Raw genomic sequence first — 25,385 nt, 5'->3', positions numbered from 1 at the left:
AGATGTAACATGCATTTGTGGTACACACGAAAATGATAGATAGCTCAGGCTGCACTAATTAGCGTTACTGTCTCATTTTTAAGTTTACTAGAAAGTCATACAGTTAGAATTCCCTCATGACAAGACACAGAGTGAGTCAAGTCAGAATTATCAAATCCTTATCATGCGGTGACATGTTTGATGTATCATACATTGTGGGACACGTGAAAATGATTGGCAATTCAGGCTGATTATCTCATTTTTAAATTCAAATTTGCTACGGGAACCAGACAAATATTCCTCCAAAACAAGACAAGAAGAACATGTCAGTTGGAATTAGCAAATCCAAAAACTACAAAGTCCAATAAGAATCATAAGAAACCAAATTTTAAATTAATCATCTTGTTAATTCAAATTAATTTATTGTTTATTGGGGCTTGAATTTTTTTTATAATTTTGCTCAAGGTTACATGATTACATCTCAATTGACAATGACTCTCTCGATGAATCTTTATATATAAATTATTGCAACAAAAAAAAAAAAAAAAACACCCACTTTCAATGAAGTGGCATTACATTCAACAGGAAACAAAACGATTTATTGCAGTTCTTTAGTGCAAAATACGAAGCAATTTTTGTTGGTATCTTAAGCAAACAACTCGTCAACATTACACTCCCCAGTGAAAACTTTTAAGCTCCGTGGTGAACCACAACTGCCTTCAGCAATAATTGCTCTATCATTGGCAGCCATGTGAGCAACAATCTTGTAAATCATTTCGATCTGCGAAAAAAGACGAGAAAGTAAAAGGTTTTAGCTAAGCCTTCAGCTTTATTTGTGAGAGTTTCTAAAAAGGGAGTAGGGTAGAAGATGAGCAGTGATAGTTACACACTGTACCAGATACATAGATGAAAAATCATATTTTGAAATAGTGTTTTCAAAATACGATTCTCCATCTCACAGTTATAAGTAAAATCACGTTTTCAAAACACGATTTCAGCTAGAGTGTGTGCGGCAATGTATAACTCAGTGTGTGCAACAAAAATTAACTATAAAAGATATTGCAATTACATCTTCAGCAGCATGGCAACGCTCAGCTACTTCCTCAAGTGTCAAGGGTTCTACAGGCTCTTTACAACTGAAAAAAGAGAGAAATTTGTAGTATTCAGTTACAAATCAACTTCTAACTAAACAAAAAGAGAACATTAGCACAGAACAGAACTGCATCTAAGAAGTATCATTTTATGCAGAAGTTAGTTGCAAACAGATTTATGACTACTCAAATGGTCAGAATCCAAGTCCCCTATGGTAAATGCTGCGGTCCCTTTATTTCGTCCAGGTTTTGGTTAATATTAATATAAAATTTTAAAGGCCCTGCCAGAGGATTCCTGGGTTTGGGATGTGAATTTGTAATACTAAAAGTCTTTTTATAAAATCCAAAATTTCATATCTTATTTTCAGAAGTCAAACATACAGCAATAACACCATCCTGATATTTTATCCTTGTCTATACTCATGCACTAGGGACATCTAAAAATGACACATATTTTGGCATAAAAACCTGCTTCAACAAACCCTATTGCTTTCAAGCAAGCTTTCTCACTTGAAGAAGAACTACTCTATATTTACAAGGTTAAAATATACTGTATTTAATTATTTTTCTGAGTCCACAAATTTAAGATTTACATAGGACTTCACATTTCAAAACTGATATTAAAAAAAAATAATTTAAAAAAAAATGATAAATAGGAGTAAAGAAAAAGACCTAGGTTGCTAAAGATTTGACATAATACCTGGCTTCATTGAGTACCCTCAAAACACGCTTCTGAAGAGCTAATACTTCTCCTGCTGCTTTTTTGCCAGCTTCCACACCTGAGATAAAGATAGACAGAGAGAGAGGAAAAGAGGAACACCAGTCAGATAAATTGATCAAACGTGAAAAATTAATTTTAAGATAACATATGTAGCGCCAAAAGCATGATGCAGTCGCATCCAGCACCTTTGAATGCTGACTTCTGGACCAAACGTTTAATAAGCAACAGAAAATCTATATTTACCAGGTTGGTGGTAAGCATTAATGTTGACAAGTGAGGCATAAATCCCCACTGCTCGCTCATAAAGTGCTATAAGTGCACCCACGGATCTAGGTGTCACTTCTTGCACTGTTACTGTAATAGATTCGCGGTTATTAGAATACAAAGCTGACCTTGTTCCCTGTAAGAACTTGAATTAGTATGTACAGATTAGTAAAAGGACAAGAGTAACTCGCTGGTTGGAATAAATCTAACCTGTAGCATGCCAAAGAGGTAGTCGCCACATGTCACACCAGGTTCAAGCTCCCAATCATGACCAGGGGGTCTATCACGAAGCACCTCAATGAATGTCACAAAGAAATTGTGCACACCTTCTCTCAGTTGTTGAATATAACTACATAAAAGAACAAGTGCATGAGGACTAAGCAGAGTCTGCATCATGGGATATATCATATACTCTTAAAAATTTAACGAAAAACTCACGCATGCTGATCTGTGCTCCCTTTATTTCCATATACGGTAAGTCCTTGATTCACCTGTGATATCAAAGAGTCAAAATCTTCAATTATGCTACAATTTGAACATCTTTGACAATAAGTATTTCCATTTATCTCATCAAGCCCATATTGTAGTGGTCCTTTATGCTTAGTTGGAGTTGGCCCCCTCAACAACTCATGCTAGCAAGAAAATGTGATCAAATTTGATGCAAGTTGACTCGTTAAGTCTTTCTAGGATATATCAGATAAACACAGCCGTGAGGCCAAGGACTGAAAAGAAAATAAATCAAATTTGAAGCTTTCCACTAGTATACTTAGGGTCTGGATACTGCTTATTTTGCTGAAACTAAAAACTTATTACTGAAAGTATTATAGATAAAGGTAAAAGTTAGTTGAAATAGTACAGTAGAGCCATGAATAGTACCAAAAAAATGTATGAACAGTACCGTGAGACCCACTATTTTTTCATCAAAACGCAAAAAAATTTCATCCCCAAAGCAATCCAAACACACACTTATAGTACCTTTTTTTTTTTTATAGGTACGGAAAAGTTTATTATAGAAACTACTATATGCATAGTACCTTTTTTATATAGTTAATACTTCCCAATACTTATACTTTGTTCAATATCTTACATGATATTTACACTTTTTAACATAAATATCATATATGACATAATTTTTATGCCACATGCTCCAAATGATAAGACCCATTGGGTCAAAGTTTGAACCCAAAAACATGTCAATCAGCAAGAGTTTCAACAAACAAATAAATATCTAAATGCAACATTAATCTTTAAGCAATTTGGATAATTGAACCAACAATCAAACTATTGAATACCCCCTTCTCAAGTTTATGCTTGGTCAACTTCTTATAGCCATTCAGAAGACCTTGCGAAAACATAGATTGAGTGTGTAAACGGCTTGGGGAAAACAAGAATAGGCACATGTCACGTGGTACAAAAGGGAAATTCTCTAGATAGAATCATATTCACTAATGGCAGAACTCACCAAAATGGTAACAGTGCCATATATGCTTCAGTCTAACGAACCTTCTTTTTTATAAGTTAAAATTCTATAGCATTGTCATGGTGATTTAAAATTGGATGTCTAACTAGCCATTATGGCAAATGAACTTGAATTAATCTTCTAGATTTTCAAGTTTTACCCCACTTAGTGTGTGTTTGGGAAAAATTATTTTTGTCAACTTATTTTACTATTCAGCTTATTTCTGCTATTATTCACGAGCCCACTACACTTTTTGGTACTATTCATAGGTCCCACTATACTATTTCAGCTAACTTTTACTTTTATTTATAGTACTTTCAGCAAAGAGTTTTCAATTTCAACAAAATAAGTAGATCTCAAACAGACCCTCAATAATTAAGTTGCACACACAAAAGCTAGGTACTCAAATTTGTTGCACATACCCGATTTCCATCCAAGTCAAACTCCTTCCCAATAGATTCCATGACCAACTGCTGCAAATACCGACTAAATAATAATAGGCTGTCCTTGTAAGGAAGAACAACCATATCCTGAGAAAAAAACAGAGGAAAGAAAAACCAATTTAAGAGGGGCTGAAATTTTAAATATTATGCAAATCTTAATAGAGTATTAAGTACCTTTGATCCTATCCCATCAGAAGCCCAATACCAGCATAAAGCTAGCAATGCTGCAGGATTATTCCTGACCTAAATCAAAGAAATCAACCAAAAGGGTTAAACTTTTTCCCCTTTTTTTGTTTTTTTTTTTTTTTTTTTTTTTGGGGGTGGGGGGGGGGGGGTGGTGGGGGTGTGGGGGGTGTGTGTGAAGAGACAAGTATCTCCCATGAAAACAGAACTATTATGACAATAAATTTCACAATATGTAATTTTGTCTCGAGGAAGCAAGAGTTCAATTTATTGGCTGGAATGGAACAAATCAGACGAAATTAAATAAAGAGCACTTAATCATATTAAAAAAAAATGTACTTTAAAAAGTCATATTAATATATTTCTAGCCAACAAGAAGAACAGTAGATGTCTTTGCTATTGAAACTAGCAGAATACAGCTCTTTGAATAGAAAGATTCTACTGGTCTGGTTGAATCTTCAAAACCACCATTCACACACAGACAAAATAAAGAAAAAGGAAGCATACATGCATAGAGTTCCCTATCAGTAATAATGAACACGTTTAATAAAAATTTATTAAAAAAAAAAAAAAAAAAAAAAAAAACACCATTTCAGTTTATGACATATGTTGCACAATGCTAACTCTATGCAGAAAAGAGCCATGCCAGGAATTATCTCTTGCAAAAGGTACCTATCCCCCATTCAAAGGAAACGCATAATCTTCAACCTACAGGAGAAATGAGAATGAGGAATGAAGGGAGTAAACCACTCCACCTTTTCTTATTCAGCATATATTTGCCCATATTTTTGTGCAGGGTGTTGCTATAACACAAGGAAAAGAAATCTGAAGCCATAAGGGAACAAACCAACTCTTTCCTTCCTTTTTTTGGTTTTGATAAGTAGTCTTTCCAATTTATTAGGAGCTCCTGGCATTGATTTCATTGGGGCATGAACAAATGTAAGCTTTGTTTCTAATTAGACTGTACAGGATGAACTGTAAATGACAGATTAATGACTTTATCCACTTCCATAAATTTATAACCAACAAAGTTCTTTATCCTCACTGAATAAATAACAGCATCAGAACAAGACAATGATTAAAAAGAATGGTTGATTGCAAATTCTTACCACAGTAGTTCTATTTGCCTCATCCATTATTGATGCACCAGCAAGCATTTCTCTTATGTCAATTCCCTGAAGCATAAATTGCATATAAATAACCATAAAACATAAAGGATTATCACATCAAATTCAGAATTCAAGAATCACTAACCTGAAGTGCTGCTGGAAGCAGACCAACTGCAGACATTTCAGAAGTTCTACCACCCACCCAGTCAAACATAGGGAATCTAGCTAACCAGCCCTCAATTCTTGCAGTTTTGTCTAATAATGAATTTTCTTGTGTTATAGCAACACCCTGCACAAAAACATTTTTAAGCAACCAAATCACAATTTTGCCATCAAATTAAGAAGGAGAAAAATCTCAGGCATTAATGTCTGGGCTCCATCCAAATATGTGCAAATCAATCTATATCTTATCTGGCTAGTGTTAAGGCTTGCAAAATCTTAGTTTGCAACTCTGGATCAAAATTATCACCAAAAAATTATTTTAGATTTGTATTATGAAGTAGGGGTGTAATTAATAAAAGCAGAAAGAAAAACCTGAGATCAAAACCTGTTTTGCAAACTCCAGGCCAGCTTCACGAAAAGCCTTCTGTACTTCCAACAAACCATTTCTAGTTTCAGGAGTGCCTCCACTCTAAGGAAAAGTTGACATTACATTAGCAGCAAACCTTACAACGTAATCCAGAAAACCCATTATTTAACTGCAAACGGGCTCCTTTTTTCAGGGGCTTATTTCCAGCTTATTCTTATGTACATCTTTTTAAAGCTGCACTTTTTCTATGTACAACTATACTATTTTAAGCATAATAAGCCAATGAAAATAAGCTCTCCAAACGAGGACTAACACATAAGGAGGGATAATTTCCACGCAGACCTTTGAAATCACTATTACAAGGGTAGATGCCAGCTCATCACCAAGCTGTGCAATCTGATGATCAATTCCTGCTGGATCTGTATTGTCAATGAATCTTAGCTGCCAATAAGACAAGAAAATATTTATCAGCACATTCAAAAACAATCAATATAGGAGCAATAGAATCAGTTAGACTTAAAAGTATGCATAGCTAGGTTATATCATTGAAAAAAAGGACAATTTACAATTTGCCACTCCTTCAATGTCTAGATATTGTAATCCAGCTCTTAGTCCTTATGAGGCATAGAAACCCCCACAAGCCATTGGGTAGCTAGGTTATATGATATCATTTGAAGCCAGTAAGGCCATTCCTTCATTTAGGGTGTAATACATGCACCAGACAAGCACCAACCAGAATATATTGCACCACTCATGACAATTACTTCTCAAACAAATAATTTTTTGATAAGTAATTTACATAAAAGCACAACCCTAGTACATAGGATGTATATAGGAAAAAACACCCTAAAAACTAACATCTAAAATTCAAAAGTTCAAAAAAACCCAAATTCAAAGTGGAAATAATTAAAATAGGAGGAATAGGATCAATTCGATTTAAGAGTATGCATAGCTGGGTTATATCAGCTTGATTTAACAGTCAGGCCTTTCCTCTACTTGGAGTATAATACATCCACCAGATAAGCCCCAACCAGAATATATTGCACCACTCATAACAAATACTTCTCAACCAAATAATTCTTTGTTAAATGAAATTTATTAAAAGCACAATAAGAAACACAACCCTAGTACATAGGATATATATAGGATAAAACATCCTTACTAGCATCTAAAATTTCAAAAGTTTAAAAAACTCGAACAAATGCTAAATGGAAAGTGAGGTAGTAGCTCAAGAACAGCAACCCACAATGATTATATTGTCCATTGTAAGGATTTCTGTCCACGTAAAAATATGACAAGCTTTAACCTTTCATAAATTTTTCCAATGTACTGCCAACCCCAACCTGAGTGTGCATTTGGGTTAGGATGAAAAATGAAAATTATTTCACTATTTAACTTATTTTTGCTATTATTCATGAGCCCCACTATACTATTTCAACTAACTTTTACTTTTATCTACAGTACCTTCAGCAATAATTTTTCAATTTCAGCAAAATAAGCCCTTAGTGCCATATGATTTTGAGTTCAAAGCCATGGCTTTTAGTAGGAATCCAAATTATTTTATCATCACCCCACTAACAAACTTTGCAGAGCATTTCAAGACCAAAGGATTCCAGTTCCAATAATGCACCACTCTAACAAATCTTTGGTTCCAATGCAGACTATCATTTGACCAGACCATATTTTCTGCCATTGTTACATCTTTTTTGATAATTCAATTATGACAAAAAGTGGGGAAGGGGGAATTTGAACACTGGTTCTACCAGGCTCTTGGCCCCCATTGTTGGATCATTATCCCATGCAATGTGGAAGTGCTCTTGTATGCTAAACAAATTTGGGCGAGGGGGGGGGGGGGGGGAGTCACAGTTCATCAAGAAAAGGCAAAGTACGGAAAAAAAGCTTCTTCAACATGTATATTCAATTAATATTTTAACATATGGAGTATGAAAAAAATGAAAGATATAAGATGAAAAAACAAATGCTGGTGCTGGTGCAGGAAAATTTGTCACAACTATACTTTATAATTGCAATGTGGATGATTAAAGAAAAAGCAAAACCAGCACCAATAGACACCCAAGTACAAGGGTCTCCTATACCTTAAGAGGAGGATTATCAGGGGCCAACGCCTCTGCAACAAACTGTGGTCCAAGAGCTGAACCTCCAATCCCAACAGAAAGTATTTGAGTAAAGCGACCTTCTGGAGAAGATGGGGGTTTAATCTGCAATTTTGATTTCAAGCAAAGAGCACGTTAAAAATAAATGGCAAAGTAGACCACGACTGACAACATAATGCCGAAAGTATTATGGTAGCATTCCAATAATTCAAATTATGGCGTCCATCTAAAAACTCGTACATGTATTTAATGTCTTAAACCCTAGAAGGCAAGTAATAGGAAGTGGAGCACAATTCCACCCAACATATCCAGCAGAGTGCTTAGTCCACACCTTCTTGATCAACCAAGCGAAATTCCATTTTTTGTTATGTTAGACTTTCAAAAAGTATAGTTATAGTGTTATACCATTTTTCTTTTCTTTTTGGAAAAAATACACCAACCTCCCTTGAGATATAAAGGAGGTGACAATGACGATTTGCAAAAAAGACAGTCCTCTCCTTAAGATATGTGATAAACATAACTAATACAATGAAATACCTATTTTACCCTTGAGTTGTTTAATTAAACATTCCTAATTTTTGGTAAATTGATTAAATCAGATATCTTAATGACAAAATAAGGCCTTCATTGATAACCAAGGGAAAATCAAAACCATTATCACTTAAGTAAGGACAAGTTATTCCACAAGAATTTCATTGTATTTTTTATACACACTTAGGGTGCTTTTGGATAAGCTGTTGCAAAATGGTGTTTCGGGTTTAAAATGAGCATTTGTAAAAATGCTACGAGGAATTGCTGATGCAAAATGGAATTGGGTTTAAAAGCACACTTTTAGGCTCCCAAGACACCTAACCAAACGGACCCTTATCGCAAAGCTTAGGAAAGGACTGTCATTTCCTTATACCTTGAGGATATTGTAATTTTCCTTTATTTTTTTAATTTCTTAATAGAATATGATAAACAGTATAAAAACTCCAATTAGCTTCTAAACACTTGGACACAGAGAATACAACAATGTTAGCTTCAAATCTCAAAGTACAGCCTTTTTCAAACTTCACTTTTCTTTTCCTGGATTTTTCAAACCACCCCATTTTCAAAATCTGAAAAATAAAATTTTCACAAAACTCGCATTTAGTACGAATGCGAGTTTCCAACAGAGACATCAAGTGTTCAAATACCCTCTCCTCGAACTATCGAAATCTAAATAAATGAATAAATAATCCAATTTTATGTCAATCCAAACAATCCCCTAATGCCTAACTTACATAAGCAACTGATTAAACGACCATATATTAACCGAAAAGTAGTCAAACTTCTCAAAAGTCAACAGTCAAAACTGACCTTACCACTGACGACGTCGTTTGCGAAGCTACTCACGGCGACAAGAGTACTCTCAATCTGAGACGTCAAGACCGATTTGGGCGCGAGCTTAGGGTTCCGAAGCCAATAGTGTCCAACCATGCGACCTTCGTCCGGGTTCGCAATCGCGCCTTTCTCCAACTCCTCCATGGCTTTAAACGCGTCTCTGAACCGGGGCTCCATCTCGGCCACGAACTCGTCCGAGAACCCGACCCGACTCACATCGAGGAACAACCCTAGGTCCTTGTGCTGGTACAGCCAATCCACGTACCTCCTCCACAGAGCCCTAGGATCTTTCTCCAAAGCTTCAATCTTCTCCTTCTTCTTCAAAATCTCAGGCTTCGACGACGACGACGATAGCTCGGCGGAGATCTCGCGGGCCACGGACTGAGTCCGCGAGCGAGTTGGGAACGCCAACGAGTCGGGTCGGAGCGAGTGGATTGGTCTGAGGAGAGGCTTTTGGGGCTTGAGAGATGGGGAAGATGAACAAATGCCTGAGATCGAAGCCATTGGAGATCGCGAAGAAAGCGGTGTCGTTTAGAGAGGGGTTTACTACTAGTAGTAGTGGTAGTACAAATCCATGGCGAGGTTTGAATTTCTGAGCTGAGAAAATTTGGGGTTGGTGTGTTTGTGTTTTAGGGGTTTTGTCTATTGGTTCAGGGTGACATGGTTCACACGTTGATTGGTTGGGTTTTCTATTTTACACTAATGCCCCTGCATATTCCTCCTCGGTCACTGTCTGTGATGGAGTAAATGTTGACTACTCGAGCTAGCCCAATAGGAAATCGCCGCGTCGATAACATAATTCATCTGAAGCATAATTGGCTTGCCAGTTGGCTCAAAATCTATATCCACTTTACTAATACGGACAAGAGAGTGACGAAGCTCCCTTCAAAAAATGAACAAATGAATATATGATATGATTTTAATGCTATTTTGGTGTTAGTTTCACCAATATATATTCATATGATTTCAATGTTTTTGTGGTATTCATTTTTTAGAGCTAGCCTCATTGCACTTATGGCCGAATTAGTGATTCTAAATGCATAATATAGTGGACAAACGTGTGCACAAGGGGCTTGGTATATTTTTTGGTCCAATTATATGCTTATCTTAAATTCTTTAGAATTGGCCTCATGTCACTCTTGATCGTTTTAGTAGTTCTTAGTTCAATGAGTTTTTTTTTTTTTTTTTGGTAAAATATCATTTTCGTCCCTAAATTATCACAAAAATTTGTTTTTCGTCCCTAAACTTTCAAAAGTTCTATTTTCATCCCTAAACTATCATAAAAGTTCATTTTTCGTCCTTAAACTTTCAAAAGTTCTATTTTCGTCCCTAAATTTTCAAAAGTTCTGACAGAGTGCTGACGTGGCTTGACAGAGTGCTGATGTGAGAGGGACGAAAATCAATACGTTTGGAAAAGTTTAGGGACGAAAATAGAACTTTTGAAAATTTAGGGACGAAAAACAAACTTTTGTGATAATTTAGGGACGAAAATAGAACTTTTGAAAGTTTAGGGACGAAAAACGAACTTTTGTGATAGTTTAGGGACGAAAATGATATTTTACCCTTTTTTTTTTTTGGGGAGGGGGGTTGTTTGTGTCTTTTTTTTAGTTTCACACTAATATTATTCATTATCACTATCAATTTAATTGAATGAAATTCCATATTTCACATTGATTTATTGGTCTTTTATAATAAAATTAGTAATGGTTTTAGCTCTTCTTAAATGAATTATCACTTTCTCCTAGTTCTTCAATAATTCTAGTATAGAATTTGCCTCCTGTATATTTTCATTAAAAACATTAAGAATTGTTAGTTGTGTAACAAAGTTCTTAATAATATACATAGTGTTTTAAATCAATAAGAATTTTGGTATGGCTTTTAGCTCGGAAAATGTTAACAATCAACAATTTTAATACTAGATGATATAATCTCATATTAAATTTACTTGACAAACTCATTTTTAACTCTTTCGTCGCGCAAGCTTCATAACTTCGCTTCTTATTTTGAGTAATTATATAGTGCTAATTACTAATTGGAGTGTGCAACATGACAAAGAGTATGTAAAAATAAAGTGCCTTTCTTTTTAACTTGACAAGTCGATTTCTATCTAATTGTAGATTGAAGGCTGCCATTAGATGGTTTCAGTTCCCATTAACACCGTTGGTTTATAATAGGTGTGTAATGTGTTGGTGTTGTCATTGGATTACACAAGAGGCCAATTTCTCGTTTCTAGATTTATGTTAATCTTAGATACAATACTGGTGAAATTATGCTAAGAATAAACTATTGAAGCATGATGCTGAAAACAATAACTCTACAAGTGGGGAGAAAAAGACAATGTGGAGGCTTTAAAAATTAATATTGGAGGAGGCCTTCCTACCAGAATACGTTAAAAATATTTAGTATTCTCAAAATAAAAACCAATGGGTTAATCCCAAATTGAAAAAAAGAGTTAGACTTTATTTGATATATACCACTGTAAGTTTTTTTTAAAAATTTTCTTCACTATCCATGTGTGTGTTAAAAGAAGTGAAATGTATGTAGATTTTCAAAGTATTAATTCGTGGAAACTGGAAAGTATGATTTGCTTTTATATATAGAGGCACGGAATTAGAGATTTGGAAATGGTAATTAATTTATATCCATCCACATATCACTTGCCAAGACAGATCCATGAAAATGAATTTTCATATTCAATAATTGAGCTCTTTACACACGATGCAAATTGTGGAGTTATGGTCCAATAACAAGAATGAGCAATGTAATGATGCAAATGATTAAAAAAATATCATTGAAACGTGTTTGCTAATTATCTTTTGCATTTGTTATGTTAGAAAATTATTTTCCAGTAAAAATTCAAGATTTAGGTTGTGTTTAGTTCATGTAATATATTTTCTGAAAAATAAATATTTTTTCGGAAATGCTATTTTCAAGAAAGAAAAATGTATTCAGGCTGTTTGGCTGCTTCGAAATTCATTTTACGGAAAATCAATTTTAGTGTTTGATTCATTCAAACATTTTTACGGAAAATGCTTTACATAGCCAAGCCACCCAATTTTCCATACACTTCCGCAGCCTTAATAGTTATTTAAACTTAAAGCACGTGAACAAAACCATGGTGTGAATGATTGAATGGCTGATCATGTATTTGAATGTAAGTTGCACGTGCTCATGTTTGGCTAGCCATATCCATTTCTTAATCAATTAAGCTAGGTGTTTGGTACTTTGGCAAACAAAAATATTTTGATGCTTAAGCTGTTAGCCTAACCTTTGCTCACTAGGAAGTCTGCTAATGCTAAGCACAGCTTAAAACCAAAAAGGACATTCTTATTTAGACGCTTAAAGGTACAGGAGAATGGCATTCATTTCCCAGCTGCCCTTCTTGCAACTATTACCGATGATACCAACTTTTGCACTGTTTGTGAGAATGATAATACCCATTAAACCCATTACTTTCGATCTTATCAAAGTCTCCCTTAGATTTTATATGGGAACAGTTTATTTAGCTGAAACTAAAAAATTTTTTGTTGAAAGTATAGAAGATAAAACTAAAAGGTAGCTGAAATAATACAGTGAGACTTGTAAATATTACTAGAAAGTGCAATAAGGCCCATGAATAGTACAAAAAATAAGCAAAATAGTAAAAAAAAAAAAAAGTTTTTTAAGTTAATGCCAAATGCAATTTTAATGTGCGTTTGGATGAGTTTATCTTAATCATAGAGTAAAAGTACAGTTTGACACTTTCATTTTGAAAAATATAATACTTTAAAAAGTTGTATATTTTATTTTGAGATGAAAAAAAATTGATCCAAATAAGTTGTCACTCCTTTGTTACTGTTATTTTCGATAATAGATGTGATCCAAATTTGAGTGTTAATACCATGACTGTCTACAACAAGCATATTATTTAAATAGTTGTAACCAATGGTGACTATTGCATCTAAAGGTCTGCATGTTTAATTTATAGATACACCAACCACCTCATGATTTCATCATTGTGTGCCTTTTCAAGATATCAAAAGTTCTTGACTTTTAGATAGGCACAAGAGAGTCCTAACTTGTTTTCTGCCCCTCAGATCCTTTCTTGTCCGAGGCTTTTGATTGCTTTCAGAAGACAACCCCCCACGCTCTACTAGTGGCTAACTAGTTCTCAATTTTGTCCAATTGTCACTGAAGTTATTCAAGAGAGGGTGAGAAAAAGTGTGCTTTGGTTGTAGTTTTTTTTTTTTTTTTTATTGTCTATTTATTCGCTAAAAGTTAGTTAAAAATTTCCACGTTATTAGTGTTATTACTTATTGATTTTCTCCTCCATCTGTACCTACATAGTTCACAAAATGTGAACATATTAAAACACAAATATGAGAAATCACTAAACACATGAGAGAGAGAGAGAGAGAGAGAGAGAGAGCAGTGAATTGACTATTGAGTGAGAGGGAGCAATAAGCGGTTTGGGGTATGAGAATTGGGAGTAGGAGGGCATGAGAGTGTGAGAGTGAGTGCGTCTAAAATAAAAATAAAATGAAATTAGATACTTATATGAAGGGTTTAGAGATTTAGAGTTCGTAAAGTTTCAACTTATAATTATATTACTTATAAATTTTTGTAATTACTCATTTTTCTTTTTAACTTTAAAATATAAGTTCAATATAAAAGGTATTTGATAAATCTAAAATAAAATGTGATGGTGAACTAAAAATTGAATCGACTCCAATTCATCCATAAGAGTCGTCCAAAATCAAAAAGGTTATCTTAACATAGGAAGGCAGTCCCTAGTAGGACGGTTGTCCATGGGCACGAGGGTCGTCCATCAAGAATATTAGGACATATGTGAATCATGTTAGGAACATATGTCAATATAGAATTGGCTAATTCTTTGAAAAAACGCACTTTACTTGTAATTGGATAAATCTAGGATGTGTTTAATACTTCAAGGAATAAGGTTTCAAGTTCAAATGTTAAAACCATGCAAGTCTGTCCAAGAATCAAGTGAAGAAATGCTGAATTTTTAAAATTCAACAACTAGTATCTATCGAGGTTTAAAAAGCTGTTTAAACCTGATGCTCGACAGCTTTTTGATAGATAGGGTATCTATTGAGATTTAAGAAAATCAGATTTTCAGTTCTGATTTTCATCAAATCCGTGTATAGATATTTGGTCTTTCTTTTCTCACAACCCTAAACATACATAAGGATTGTTTTAAGGGCCATCATAGCTGATGCAAGGGAGTGCAACTTGATGCAAAAGTTTTTCGCAAGCATATTGTGAATCTGAGACATATGTCCTAGTTCATCTTTCTCTTCAAGGAGCTGTTGTGTTTGTACATCGTAGGGTTTTGTGATTAAGGAGTTTCGTGATCTTCATCATGTTGATGAACCGAAGAACTTTGCAGCTAATATCCTTCTCAAGTTGGTGTGTAAGCCGCGTACTAGGATCCGTGCATCAAATTGATTAATCGCGTACTGAGAGTTGTGCATTGAAAGGAAAGATTGTCACTACAAAACAAGTCCAATTGGGTATTAGGATAAGAGTTCAACTATAGGTTGGTATAAGATACTAGGATTCCTTTACTTGTAACCGCTTGTTATGATAATAGTGAATTCTCGAGAGTGGTGACCTTAAAATCATTCGATGGGGTTTTTGCCTTGTAGATTTTTTACATTCGTAAACAAATCACCGTGTCAATTTATTTTCCGCTATATATTAACTTAGTTGGTAATTTGTTTGTGCTACCATGCCTATTGTATGCTTATTGAATTAATTAATTAACTTAGCTAATTAATTGGTTAATTCGTCACAATAGGTCAATACATTTCTGGCCTATCAAATGGTATCAGAGCAGGTACACTCTGATTAGGTTTTAATATTTGCTATGTAATCCATTGATCTTTGTTTGTCATGGATAGAGGACAATCTCTTATTATACATTCTTTATTTGATGGCACTAACTATACATACTGGAAAGTACACATAAGAGCTTTTTTGTAGTCGTTAGATGAGAAAGTGTGGCAAGCTGTAGAGATAGGCTAGACCAAGCCAAAGGAAGCGTCGGCCGATTGGGATGATGCTAAGATCAAGGCGGCTAACTTCAATAGCAGGGCATTGAATGCTTTATTCAGTGCGGTCATGAATGAGAAGTTCAAGAAGATATCCTCTATTGAAACTGTTAAGGAAACATGGACCATCCTCCAGACAACCTATGAAGGAACTAAGGCTGTCAAGGATTCGAAATTTCAGAGACTTACTACAAGCTTCAAAGAGATTAAGATTGAGGATGATGAGTCATTCGATGAGTTCTATGCCAAGCTGAAGAACATAGTGAACTCACCTTTAATCTTGGGGAAACCATTCCCGAACATAAGATTGTTAGAAAGGTGCTTAGATCTCTACCTGAGAGATTTCATGCCAAGATCAACGCGATTGAGGAATTAAAGGATATTGATAAAATTCCTTTGACAAAGCTGGTTGACAATTTATAGACTTATGAGTTAGGTTTGACAAGGATAAGAAAATCTAGTAAGGGAAAGAGCATGGCAATGAAGGCCAAAAGCAATGATACTGATGAGTTTTCAGATGATGAAGATTCTAAGATGAAATCCTATATCACTAGGCAGTTTAAATTTTTTATAAAGAATGTCAATGCTAAAGGATTTGACAAAGACCGCAAGCAGTCCAGATTGTCTTAATTCAAGAACCAAGACAAAGAAAAGAAGGATGTTAGGGATGGTATTCAGTACACTGTTCCCTCATGACCAAAGTGCTTTGGGTGTCAAAGCTTCGGTCACATGAAACAAGTGTGCCCTACGTATCTCAAAACCATTGGGAAGAGCAAGGCGTTAGATGCTACTTTGAGTGACACAGAGCCTGAAGATGATTTTGATAATAAGGATGATGGAATCTTGAATGCCTTTACTGCCACTGTAAATCCTACTAAGGGGATTGGTGAAGATGTGGATGAAGAAGAGGACTTGATAGAGTCTAAATTTGAGAAGATAGATGAACAAGATGACATCTACACAACTTATGCAAAATTATACAAGGTCTTGCAAAAACATGAGAAGTTGTATAGGTTGGCCACTAAGAAGCTCAATGAAGTGGAGCTTGAACAAAAAGAAATCTCTGCAAAGTTTAATAAAGCCAATCAGACCATTGAAGCACTGAGATTTGAGAATAATTTCTTGGCTGAGAAGATTAAGAAACTTGAGGTAGAATCGTTCCAAGTTAGAGCTTAGTTGGAAAGGACTTCAAATGCAAAACTTGATGAGATGCTTAGTCTTCAAAATTTTGTCTCCGATCGAACCGGTTTAGGGTATGATTTCTTTTCTCATAGTATTGCTTCTACTAGTACTACTATTTTTGTTTCTCCTACTAATAATGTTGAATTTGAAAACAATGATGTGAAAAATATATTAGCTAGTGAGAACATAGATAAGGATAATTCTATCTTAGGAGCACCCCTTAAGCTTAATAAGAAAGATATTAAAAACCCTTAGGCTAAGAAAGGAAACACCCAAAAACCTAAACAAAAAAAGCAGCATCTCTGTCATCACTATAGAGCAATTGAACATACTCGACCTAATTGCTACAAGTGGTTAGCCACTCAACAGAGCAACAGTATGATCTTATCGAGAAACCAAAATTAGTTTCCATTTTCTTTTGCCCCTCTTGGAGATCTACTCAAAGCACTCATGTTCCTTTCGAACTTAAACGATTTCAATTATTTCCCCTCACTACCGAATTAAGGGTTTGTAACATGGAAAGGTTATTCTAAGATGTGGAAGGAAAAAGGCTCCAAGTGATTTAGTCACTTTTTCTTTCTCTCTCCTTCTTGTTTTTGAGTTTGCATTACTTGTGTGTTTTTCTTTCTTATTTTGAGTCAATCTAGTTTATGCTTTGCTTTGTTTAACATGTTTTTGTTTGTCTATTTTCAATTTTGTTTTGTTTTGCTTTTCATAAAAAAAAAAAATCAAAAAAAATACAAAAATACAAAAATAGTGTGTTTTGTGTACATTGGTACTTGTGTACTTTGGATGGCCATTGAAACAAAGTTCTCTAAATTTTGTATCTTTTGTAACTTAAATGAATATCTTTATGCATAACTAAGTAAGTGAGCTTTATAGCTCGTGTTTGTAATTAGTAAGATTAAGTAATCTCTTGTACTTAACATCACTTTTTTTAACCAGAAGAACTAGAAAACCCTAAGAGAAATGTGTAAATAACCATCTCACCATTGTTACTCACAAATCATGAAATGACATCGATATGCTTCGGCATAGCAAAAGTGCAATGTCAAAAGCTTAACATCATTAGGTATTTTTTTTCTCTCTCTTATATGCCTATGCATGGTTTGCTTAAAAGAAAATATGCAAAGAAAAATAAAAGCAAAAAGAATCAAAATGCTCTATATATAATTGCAAGCGTGTCTTTTAGGAGATGTGAGAATTAGGATGTACCTCGAAGGTAATAGTTCCCTTCAAATAGTTATGATTGTGTGTGAGTTAAAGTGATTTTCTCATTTCTCAAATCGTTATAATATGTAGACACTTATGTAAATCTTGCAATATTTTTCACACACAACACGCAATATTCTTTACTACTCTTGATACATATGCAGGTTCAATGTGATTTGGTCATCACAAAACTGTCTTAACTTGTTTTTGAAATATAAAATTGGTTAGACTTGTTGTGTGTGTTTTGGATCTAAATGCTTTGATATTTTTCTTGTTGAGAGATGATTTTGGGAGCTCAAAATGTTGTTTAGATCTTTGGTTGAGTAGCATGTTTGATTACATTCATATCTATGTTTTTCTCTTCCTTGAAAATTTGTTTTTAATCAATCTCGACAGCTACTAGACACCTCTCGACAGTTAGACTATCTATCGAGTTCTTTAGAGGCTGTTTGGTTCACTAGTTTTCATGAATTAATTCTCTGTTTCCATAACTCAATTCTCAAAATGGTAGGACCCATAGAAAAATACTTATTTGGCTGCACAATTTCTTTGTTTCCATAACTCTGTTTTCATCTCTTAATTCTTTATTTTTTAAGTTATGAATTGTGGAAACTGAAAACAACTTTTGGCTATTTTCAGCTTTCAATTTTCTGTTTTCAATGGTAAACTTGTAAGTAATATTACACACCCGGTCCCACAGTCAGAGGCATTCACATGAGGCGCGCCTTTTGATACTGTCCTCAACGGCTCTCTTCAGCTCTTTCATCTCAGACTTCTCTCTTCAGTTGGCAGAGGTCTCTCATCTCAAATTTCTCTCATCTCCATTCCAGTACCACCACAAAGAAGCTCTCACTGCCCTTACCTCCTCACACACTATTTCACCGATCCGAGCTCAGCCAACCACCGACCTCTTTCTCAGCTTTTTCCACAGAAATCTGAAGGTATTGCTTCTCTGTTTTTTTTTTTTTTTTTCCTTTTTTTTCTTTGTTTGATGTTTGGGTTTTCGCATTTGATTTAACTGTATCAACTCGTGATGATGGGTTTTCAACCCGTGGTGATGAAATGCTTCTTCGCTTTTTTTTCTTTGTTCGATGTTTAGGTAAGCATTTGATTTGATCTATTGAAACCCGTGGTTATGGGTTTTCAACCGTGGTGAACCTATGCTTCTCTCTGTTTGCAGTTTTTTCTTTTTTTCTTTTTTCTTTGTTTGATGTTTGGGTAAGCATGATTTGATCTACTGGATTCCCGTGGTTATGGGTTTTTTTTTTTCTTTTTTAAATAATTTATGGTGCTTCTCTGTTTGATTTTTTTTTTTTTCAATTAAGCTACCTATTCTTGTTACCAACCAATTGCCCTGTCAATGATGGTTCTACCATTGTATTTTTGTTTCTCTTAAGACTCTGTTATTGTTGAAGAGTTGTACAAAGTTAAACAGAAAAGCTGCATGATATATATCATTGTTATTGATTTCGTTCCGTTCCAGCTGGAACGACCAGAATTTTTCGTACCGGTATGCAAACCAGTACTGGAATACCCTACGTTCCACCTCGGGTCAAATTTCGGGCCGTTTCGGGTCATTCCGGCCATTCCGGTAAATTCCGGCCAATTCCAGCCGAGATGTGAATTTCGGCCGATACATGATTTGGCCTGTTATAAAAAAAAAAAAAAAAAAAAAAAGTCCAAAGACTCCAAAACGACACCGTTTTGGACAGTACTAAAAAACCTAATCTTATATTCCTCTTCAGGTCTTCTATTCTTATTCTTTCACTCTCAATCTCTCTCTCACTCATTGTTGTCGTGCTCTCTGTGGAGTCTCTATGCTGTGCAGTGTGCTCTCTGCTCCAAAGCTTCAATCTCTCACTCTCTCGTGCTGTGCTCTCTTCTCCTAAGCTTCTATCTCTAACTCTCTCACTCTTTCTCTACTTCGGCCAAAACAGGTATTCTTTCTCTACTCTCACACTCTCGGTTTTTTTAAGATTTTTTTCTTATGATTTGTTAAGAATCTTAAGATTAAGTGTTAAGAACTTAAGATATGTGTGATTAAGTGTTAATTGTTAAGAACTTAAGCTTTAGTCTTTTGTTGGTTCATTTCTCTCGGATTGTCATAAAATTTTTTTCTTATGATTTGTTTTGTGGTTAAGAACTTAGGAGTTAAGATTAAGACGTAAGAGTTAAGAATTTAAGATGTGTGATTTGTTTGTTCATCCACTTCATGCAAATTAAATTAAATTTTAGTTACTGCATTTGATTGAATTTCATTTCATTTCATTTCATTGAACAGTAAACTATGGTTGATCATCGTTTTCATCATAGTTCAGCTGGTTCTTCTTCTGCTTCTGTGGCCTCTGCCCCTGCAAGATCAGAGGATCCCACATGGGCTCATGCCCGTGTAGTGCCTAATGCGAAAAATAACACTATCTGTTTGCATTGTAATAAGTTGATTAAAGGGGGTGGTATTACTAGACTTAAGTATCATCTTGCTGAGATTAGGGGTCAAGTTGAACCATGTAAAGTTGTTTCATCTGATATTAGGTTTCAAATGAAACAAATGATTGAAGACTTGAAAAAATCTAAACAAACTAAAAAGAGGATTCAATCAGAAATTGGGAACCTATATGGTGATCCATTTGATGTTGATGATGATGATGATGATGAGGAGGAGGAGGAGGAGGATGAGGTTAGGGTTGTTGAAAAGACTCAAAAGACTCTGCCTCAAACATTAGGTAAAAGAAAATCTAGGGGAAAGGATGTTGACACTGATATAGGTCAAATAAGAGGAAAGAAGAAAATTAAGAGTTATTTTGCTCCTAGAACAACCCCCGGTGCTCAACCCTCTATAAGAAGTGCTTTGGCTACAAAAGCAATGATTGATAATGCAAAAATGAAGGTGGCAAGGTGGTGGTATCATTCTAATGTACCCTTTTATGCATCTCAGTCACCCTATTATCAACCTATGATAGATTCCATTGCTGCTATTGGGATGGGATTTAAGGGGCCTTCTTTTTATGAGTTGAGGGGACCCCTTTTGAAAAATGTTATGCATGAAGTTAATGATTTTTTGTTAGATATAAAAAATGATTGGAAAGTATATGGCTGTTCAATAATGTCTGATGGGTGGACAAATCAAAAACAACAACCAATAATGAATTTTTTGGTGTATTGTCCAAGGGGTGCCATGTTCTTGAAATCTATTGACACTTCAGGTCTTACAAAGGATGCTGAAATGTTGTTTAACATATTTGATTCTGTTGTTCAAGAAATTGTTGTGGAATATATTGTGCAATTGATTACAGATAATGCTTCTGCCTATAAAAAGACTGGAAAAAAATTACAATAGAAGTATGGTACTTTATTTTGGTCTTCTTGTGCATCTCATTATATAGACTTGATGTTGGAGAATATTGCTAATCCTAGGTGGTTCCCTCTTGTTGATGAAGTAATTAAGAAGGCAAAAAAGATAACAAAGTTCATTTACAACCATGGAGTTGTTTTAGACTTGATGAGGGAAGATTTTACAAATGGAAGGGAGTTATGTTGTCCTACAATTACAAGGTTTGCCACTAACTGCTTAAGTCTACAGAGCATGCTAAGGTTCAAAAAAGAGCTTAGACAAATGTTCACTTGTGATAAATGGCTTTCATGCTCCCATGCTAAGATTGCCGTTGGGAAGGAGATAAGTAAAATTGTTTTGAAAGATTATTCATTTTGGTCTCAATGTAAGAACATAGTGAGAGTTAGTGAGCCTTTAGTTAGAGTGCTTCGTCTTGTTGATGGGGATGAGAAACCTGCTATAGGGTACTTGTATGAAGCAATGGACAAAGCAAAAGAGGAAATAAAAAAAAGGTTAAAGAACAAAGTTTTTTTGTATGGAAATTATATTAGAGTTATTGATGCTAGATGGGACAAACAACTTCATAGTCCTTTGCATGCAGCAGGTTGCTTTCTTAACCCTGCAATTTACTTTAGGCCTTCATTTAAAAGGCAAAATGAAGTTCAAAGAGGGTTACTAAGCACTGTAATGAGGTTGATTCCCGATCCTGACATTTAAGACAAAATAAGTTCACAACTTGATGAGTACAAAAAGTCAATTGGTGACTTTGGCACATCATTAGCAATCCGCCAACGAGAGAGACTAAATCCAGGTAAACATTAATAATTTAATAGTATTTCCTTTCAATATGTCTATTTATCCTTTATAGTTGTTATTGTAAGATTACATGGGAAATGCTTCTTTTACATTCTTATTTGTTATTGTAGTTTCATGGTGGGAGCAATTTGGACTTGGAGCTCCAGATTTACAATCATTTGCCATTCGTGTGCTAAGTCAATGTTGTAGTGCAACTAGTTGTGAAAGAAATTGGAGCACATTTGAATATGTTCACTCAAAGAAGAGAAATAGATTAGAACATAAACGAGTAAATGATTTGGTCTTTGTCCATTATAATTTGAGGCTTCAAGAAAGGTAAATTTATCATCGTTACTCATATGTAAATGAAATGTACTTTCAAATAATTATAATTTATAAAATGTTACTATTGTTTAATATTCTCATTGGTAGGAACATTCAAAGGAATAAGTATGCATTGGATCCTATAAGCTTGGATAACATTGACTTGATGGGAGATTGGGTGGCTGAAGAACCTGCACTTCTTAATCCAGATGACATAAATTGGGATTGTCTTAATGAACCAGCAGGCATAGTGAATGTGGAAGAGGATGCTGAACTTGAAACTATTGATGTTGATGACGATGATGATGATGACAATAGCAATGAGCATGGCTTGACAAATCTTGCAATGGGTGCTGGTAGTTCTTGTGGGAGTTCTTTTGATGATGAATTTGATCCTTCTCTCATGGATGATGATGAGGAGGAGTAAATCTTGTATTATTTGATATTTAGTTATTGTCTTGTTAATCTTCTTATTGTGTGATGTTATATTGATGTTTAAGACTTAAGAGTTAAGACTAAATGATTTATATTATTTGATATTTAGTTATTGTCTTGTTAATCTTCTTATTGTGTGATGTTATATTGATGTTTAAGACTTAAGAGTTAAGACTAAATGATTTCTATTATTTGATATTTAGTTATTTATTTATTAAAATTGACAATTTTATGATCTACAAGAATATATATAAATTATTTTTTAGGAACCCCGAAACACCCTAAAACGGTACGCCGAAATCGGCCGGTACCAAAATATTCCATTCCACTAGACAAACCGAAACGGGCTCCGAAACGGTATTAATAACATTGATATATATAAGAATGGTATATTATTAAAGGAGCTTCTTGAATCTGCATTAAAGTCATCAACAGTATTAATAATCTACTGCATAACTTGCTAGAGCTTAAAGCCTTTTTCTCTAGTTGTTCCTTCTCTCTCTTGGATTAATAAAAGAGAGAGAACTTTGTGGCTCGTAATCTAGCTAAGTATTATTGTGATGTAATAGTATATTTTTGCCGTAATAATTCCTCCCTCTTGACTGATATTTGGGATGCTTGGAGGAAAGATTTTGTGTTTGTTTCTGCTAGCTAGTTAATGAAGGTAAATTTGGTTTTTAAGCAAAAAAAGAAGTCATTTTGTATATTTTTTGTTATTTTTTGACAGTTTGACACTTGACATCATTGTGATTTTCATTAAGATTTTGCTCATATTATCGTCCTGATCGTTAAGTTAATCACTTGTTCTCTGTAAGTGATTTGCCACAAAAATATCACTTGTTCTCTACCACAAATTGATGGTTTTAGCCTTATTAGACAACCTTAAGTTGTACCTAAAAAATAAACATCACTGAGACAAGCTGTAACCTAGGTTCCATACTTCAATTACCAAAATATCATATGAATACAATCAAGCAATTTTTTTTATTCTTTTGTTTGCTATGAATTATGAATCTTAATGTAGTAAGTTTAGTAGCATTCTCCTTAGTTCGATGGCAATGCATTTTTTGTTTTAAAATTTTTTTAAATGTATCTTGATTTTAGAATATGCTTCTAGTATTACCCGATTATGGTTCCCCATAATGAGCTTGTCTCCTCATGGCTAGCAAGATACTTGCAAAAAGGACGACAATTAAATAGCTTCATACAAATTGTTTCAAATTTATGATGCACTGTTCCTTGTCTCTGACTAAAATACTAAACTTGTCCCCATGATATTCTTACAAATTATACTGTACATACACGCTACCATGTGCAATAGGATTATTTTCATAATATTGCAGCTTAAAGCTTCTAATCCCACAAAACCTTTTGATCCTATATACATATTAATATGGATCCTATGCTCAATATTTGTCCCTCTAAAAATGCTGGGATATCTTTATTGTACTTGTGATATGGTTGTGTATGAGATGTGTGTGTTATTCTTTAAGATGGTTATGGAGTTGATAACATGGGATGCCAATTGTGAGGATGTGTTGTGTGACTCTGTACTTGGACACTATGTTTGTGGGAATTTGCGTCCTTATCATGCCAATGCGCAAGTGTGGGAGGAGATCACAGACAATCTTAATGCCTGCATGGGGAAGGCCTTTATCGTGAGGCGGGTAATTAGGAGGTGGAAGCGTATTCAACAAAATTATCGCAGGGCAATGGTGGGCCGTACCAAATTTCTTCGACCCAACGTTTCTCCCATGGCCTCTCCAGACCGATTGTCAGATGACCCTCCGCAGTAAGAGGCAGATGCGTAGTTGAAGCAATTTAGTGCACGTCCCTTTTGATATACTGCTGACATATTTTGTTCCCATTATGTTCAGTAGCGTACTTTCTTATGGATTACCATGTACTTAACCATGCACTAACCTAGTTATATTTGTGACCAGTTATTCAGTTTACTAACTCATTGCTTCGATCTTCCATCTTTTGTATATCTGGTCACATTGTATATGTGATAAACCTCAATAAAGGATTTATATATTACCACTGTTTCTTATATATTACTACTATTTCTTACATTTAGTGCATGCTTTTTCGTATCCTTGTTGATTTCACTGTGAAAGATTTTCCATTTTTTGGACCCTTTAAATGAATCCTATGGTCCTATTGTTCAATTGTTAAAATTATCATCTATCATAAGCTTGCCACGTGACATGTTTCAAATAGAAGGCACATGAATCACAAGATCAAGATGAGAAATTATGGCCTTCCCATGTAGAACATATTTTTATTGAGATTATGTTGGAGGAACAACTTAAGGGTAACATGCCAAAAGGTGTGTTCAAGGGTCCTATGTGGACATTAATCACAACTGAACTTAACCAAAGGACCCGGAAAGATTTTATCACTAAGCAAGTTCTATAGAAGCATAATAGGCTACGTACCAAACAACGCAAGTGAAGCCAGTTGCTAAAACACATAGGATTAGGGTGGGACGAGCAGACCCAAACAGTGACTTGTTCTGAGTTAGTGTGACATAATGTGGTTGCAGTATGTTTACTGTTGTTTATTAATTATAACTTATTGCAATTATTTATTTATGCAATTTGCGACTTGTGAATTGCTGCATTTAGTATGCTAATGTTTCCAAGGAAATTCCAGAGCAATCATGGTGCAAATAACTTAAGGAATAAGGGATGCCCAGACTACCCATCACTGCAGCAATTGTTCGCCCCTAGTACTACGACTGGGAACTTGCAGATCTCCTCAAACACTCCTCCCCTGAATAGTGATGAGGAG

At 34.7% G+C, this 25,385-nt stretch overlaps 3 protein-coding genes across 3 annotated transcripts; 2 read left to right on the top strand and 1 right to left on the bottom strand.

Moving 5' to 3' along the window:
* Positions 1-556: 556 nt before the first annotated feature.
* Positions 557-9,881, bottom strand: LOC112004913 (glucose-6-phosphate isomerase 1, chloroplastic). The gene is made up of 14 exons (XM_024037159.2): positions 9,234-9,881; positions 7,875-7,997; positions 6,121-6,219; positions 5,797-5,880; positions 5,395-5,538; positions 5,250-5,315; positions 4,132-4,200; positions 3,937-4,044; positions 2,494-2,546; positions 2,266-2,404; positions 2,035-2,191; positions 1,771-1,849; positions 1,049-1,115; positions 557-760 (listed from the first exon to the last, which is right to left on the bottom strand). The coding sequence occupies exons 1-14, from the start codon at positions 9,759-9,761 to the stop codon at positions 626-628; spliced, it is 1,851 nt and encodes a 616-aa protein (XP_023892927.1). The 5' UTR covers positions 9,762-9,881; the 3' UTR covers positions 557-625.
* Positions 9,882-19,991: 10,110 nt separating this feature from the next.
* LOC136069473 (uncharacterized) lies at positions 19,992-21,041 on the top strand. The gene has a single exon (XM_065778029.1). The coding sequence runs from the start codon at positions 19,992-19,994 to the stop codon at positions 21,039-21,041; it is 1,050 nt and encodes a 349-aa protein (XP_065634101.1).
* Positions 21,042-21,092: 51 nt separating this feature from the next.
* On the top strand, positions 21,093-22,581 carry LOC112022367 (uncharacterized). Its single transcript, XM_065778028.1, has 4 exons — positions 21,093-21,639; positions 21,754-21,846; positions 21,962-22,166; positions 22,263-22,581. The coding sequence occupies exons 1-4, from the start codon at positions 21,093-21,095 to the stop codon at positions 22,579-22,581; spliced, it is 1,164 nt and encodes a 387-aa protein (XP_065634100.1).
* Positions 22,582-25,385: the final 2,804 nt, after the last annotated feature.

Source organism: Quercus suber, unplaced genomic scaffold (genome assembly GCF_002906115.3).
Source record: "Quercus suber isolate HL8 unplaced genomic scaffold, Cork oak 2.0 scaffold_172, whole genome shotgun sequence".
Lineage (NCBI taxonomy): Eukaryota > Viridiplantae > Streptophyta > Magnoliopsida > Fagales > Fagaceae > Quercus > Quercus suber.
The sequence above is the reverse complement of the archived record's forward strand: the minus strand, read 5'-3'. Positions and strand labels throughout refer to the sequence as shown.

What these genes read in the sequence shown, in the direction of transcription:
- LOC112004913 (XM_024037159.2), bottom strand. Translation starts at nt 9,761, where the DNA reads ATGGCTTCGATCTCAGGCATTTGTTCATCTTCCCCATCTCTCAAGCCC. An exon ending in ACGACGTCGTCAGTGGTAAG is followed by an intron (nt 7,998 to 9,233) that starts GTCAGTTTTGAC and finishes TCAAAATTGCAG; the next exon opens with ATTAAACCCCCATCTTCTCC. An exon ending in TGCTTCCAGCAGCACTTCAG is followed by an intron (nt 5,316 to 5,394) that starts GTTAGTGATTCT and finishes TTTATGCTTCAG; the next exon opens with GGAATTGACATAAGAGAAAT.
- LOC136069473 (XM_065778029.1), top strand. Translation starts at nt 19,992, where the DNA reads ATGGTTGATCATCGTTTTCATCATAGTTCAGCTGGTTCTTCTTCTGCT.
- LOC112022367 (XM_065778028.1), top strand. Translation starts at nt 21,093, where the DNA reads ATGTTGGAGAATATTGCTAATCCTAGGTGGTTCCCTCTTGTTGATGAA. An exon ending in ACGAGAGAGACTAAATCCAG is followed by an intron (nt 21,847 to 21,961) that starts GTAAACATTAAT and finishes TTGTTATTGTAG; the next exon opens with TTTCATGGTGGGAGCAATTT. An exon ending in AATTTGAGGCTTCAAGAAAG is followed by an intron (nt 22,167 to 22,262) that starts GTAAATTTATCA and finishes TCTCATTGGTAG; the next exon opens with GAACATTCAAAGGAATAAGT.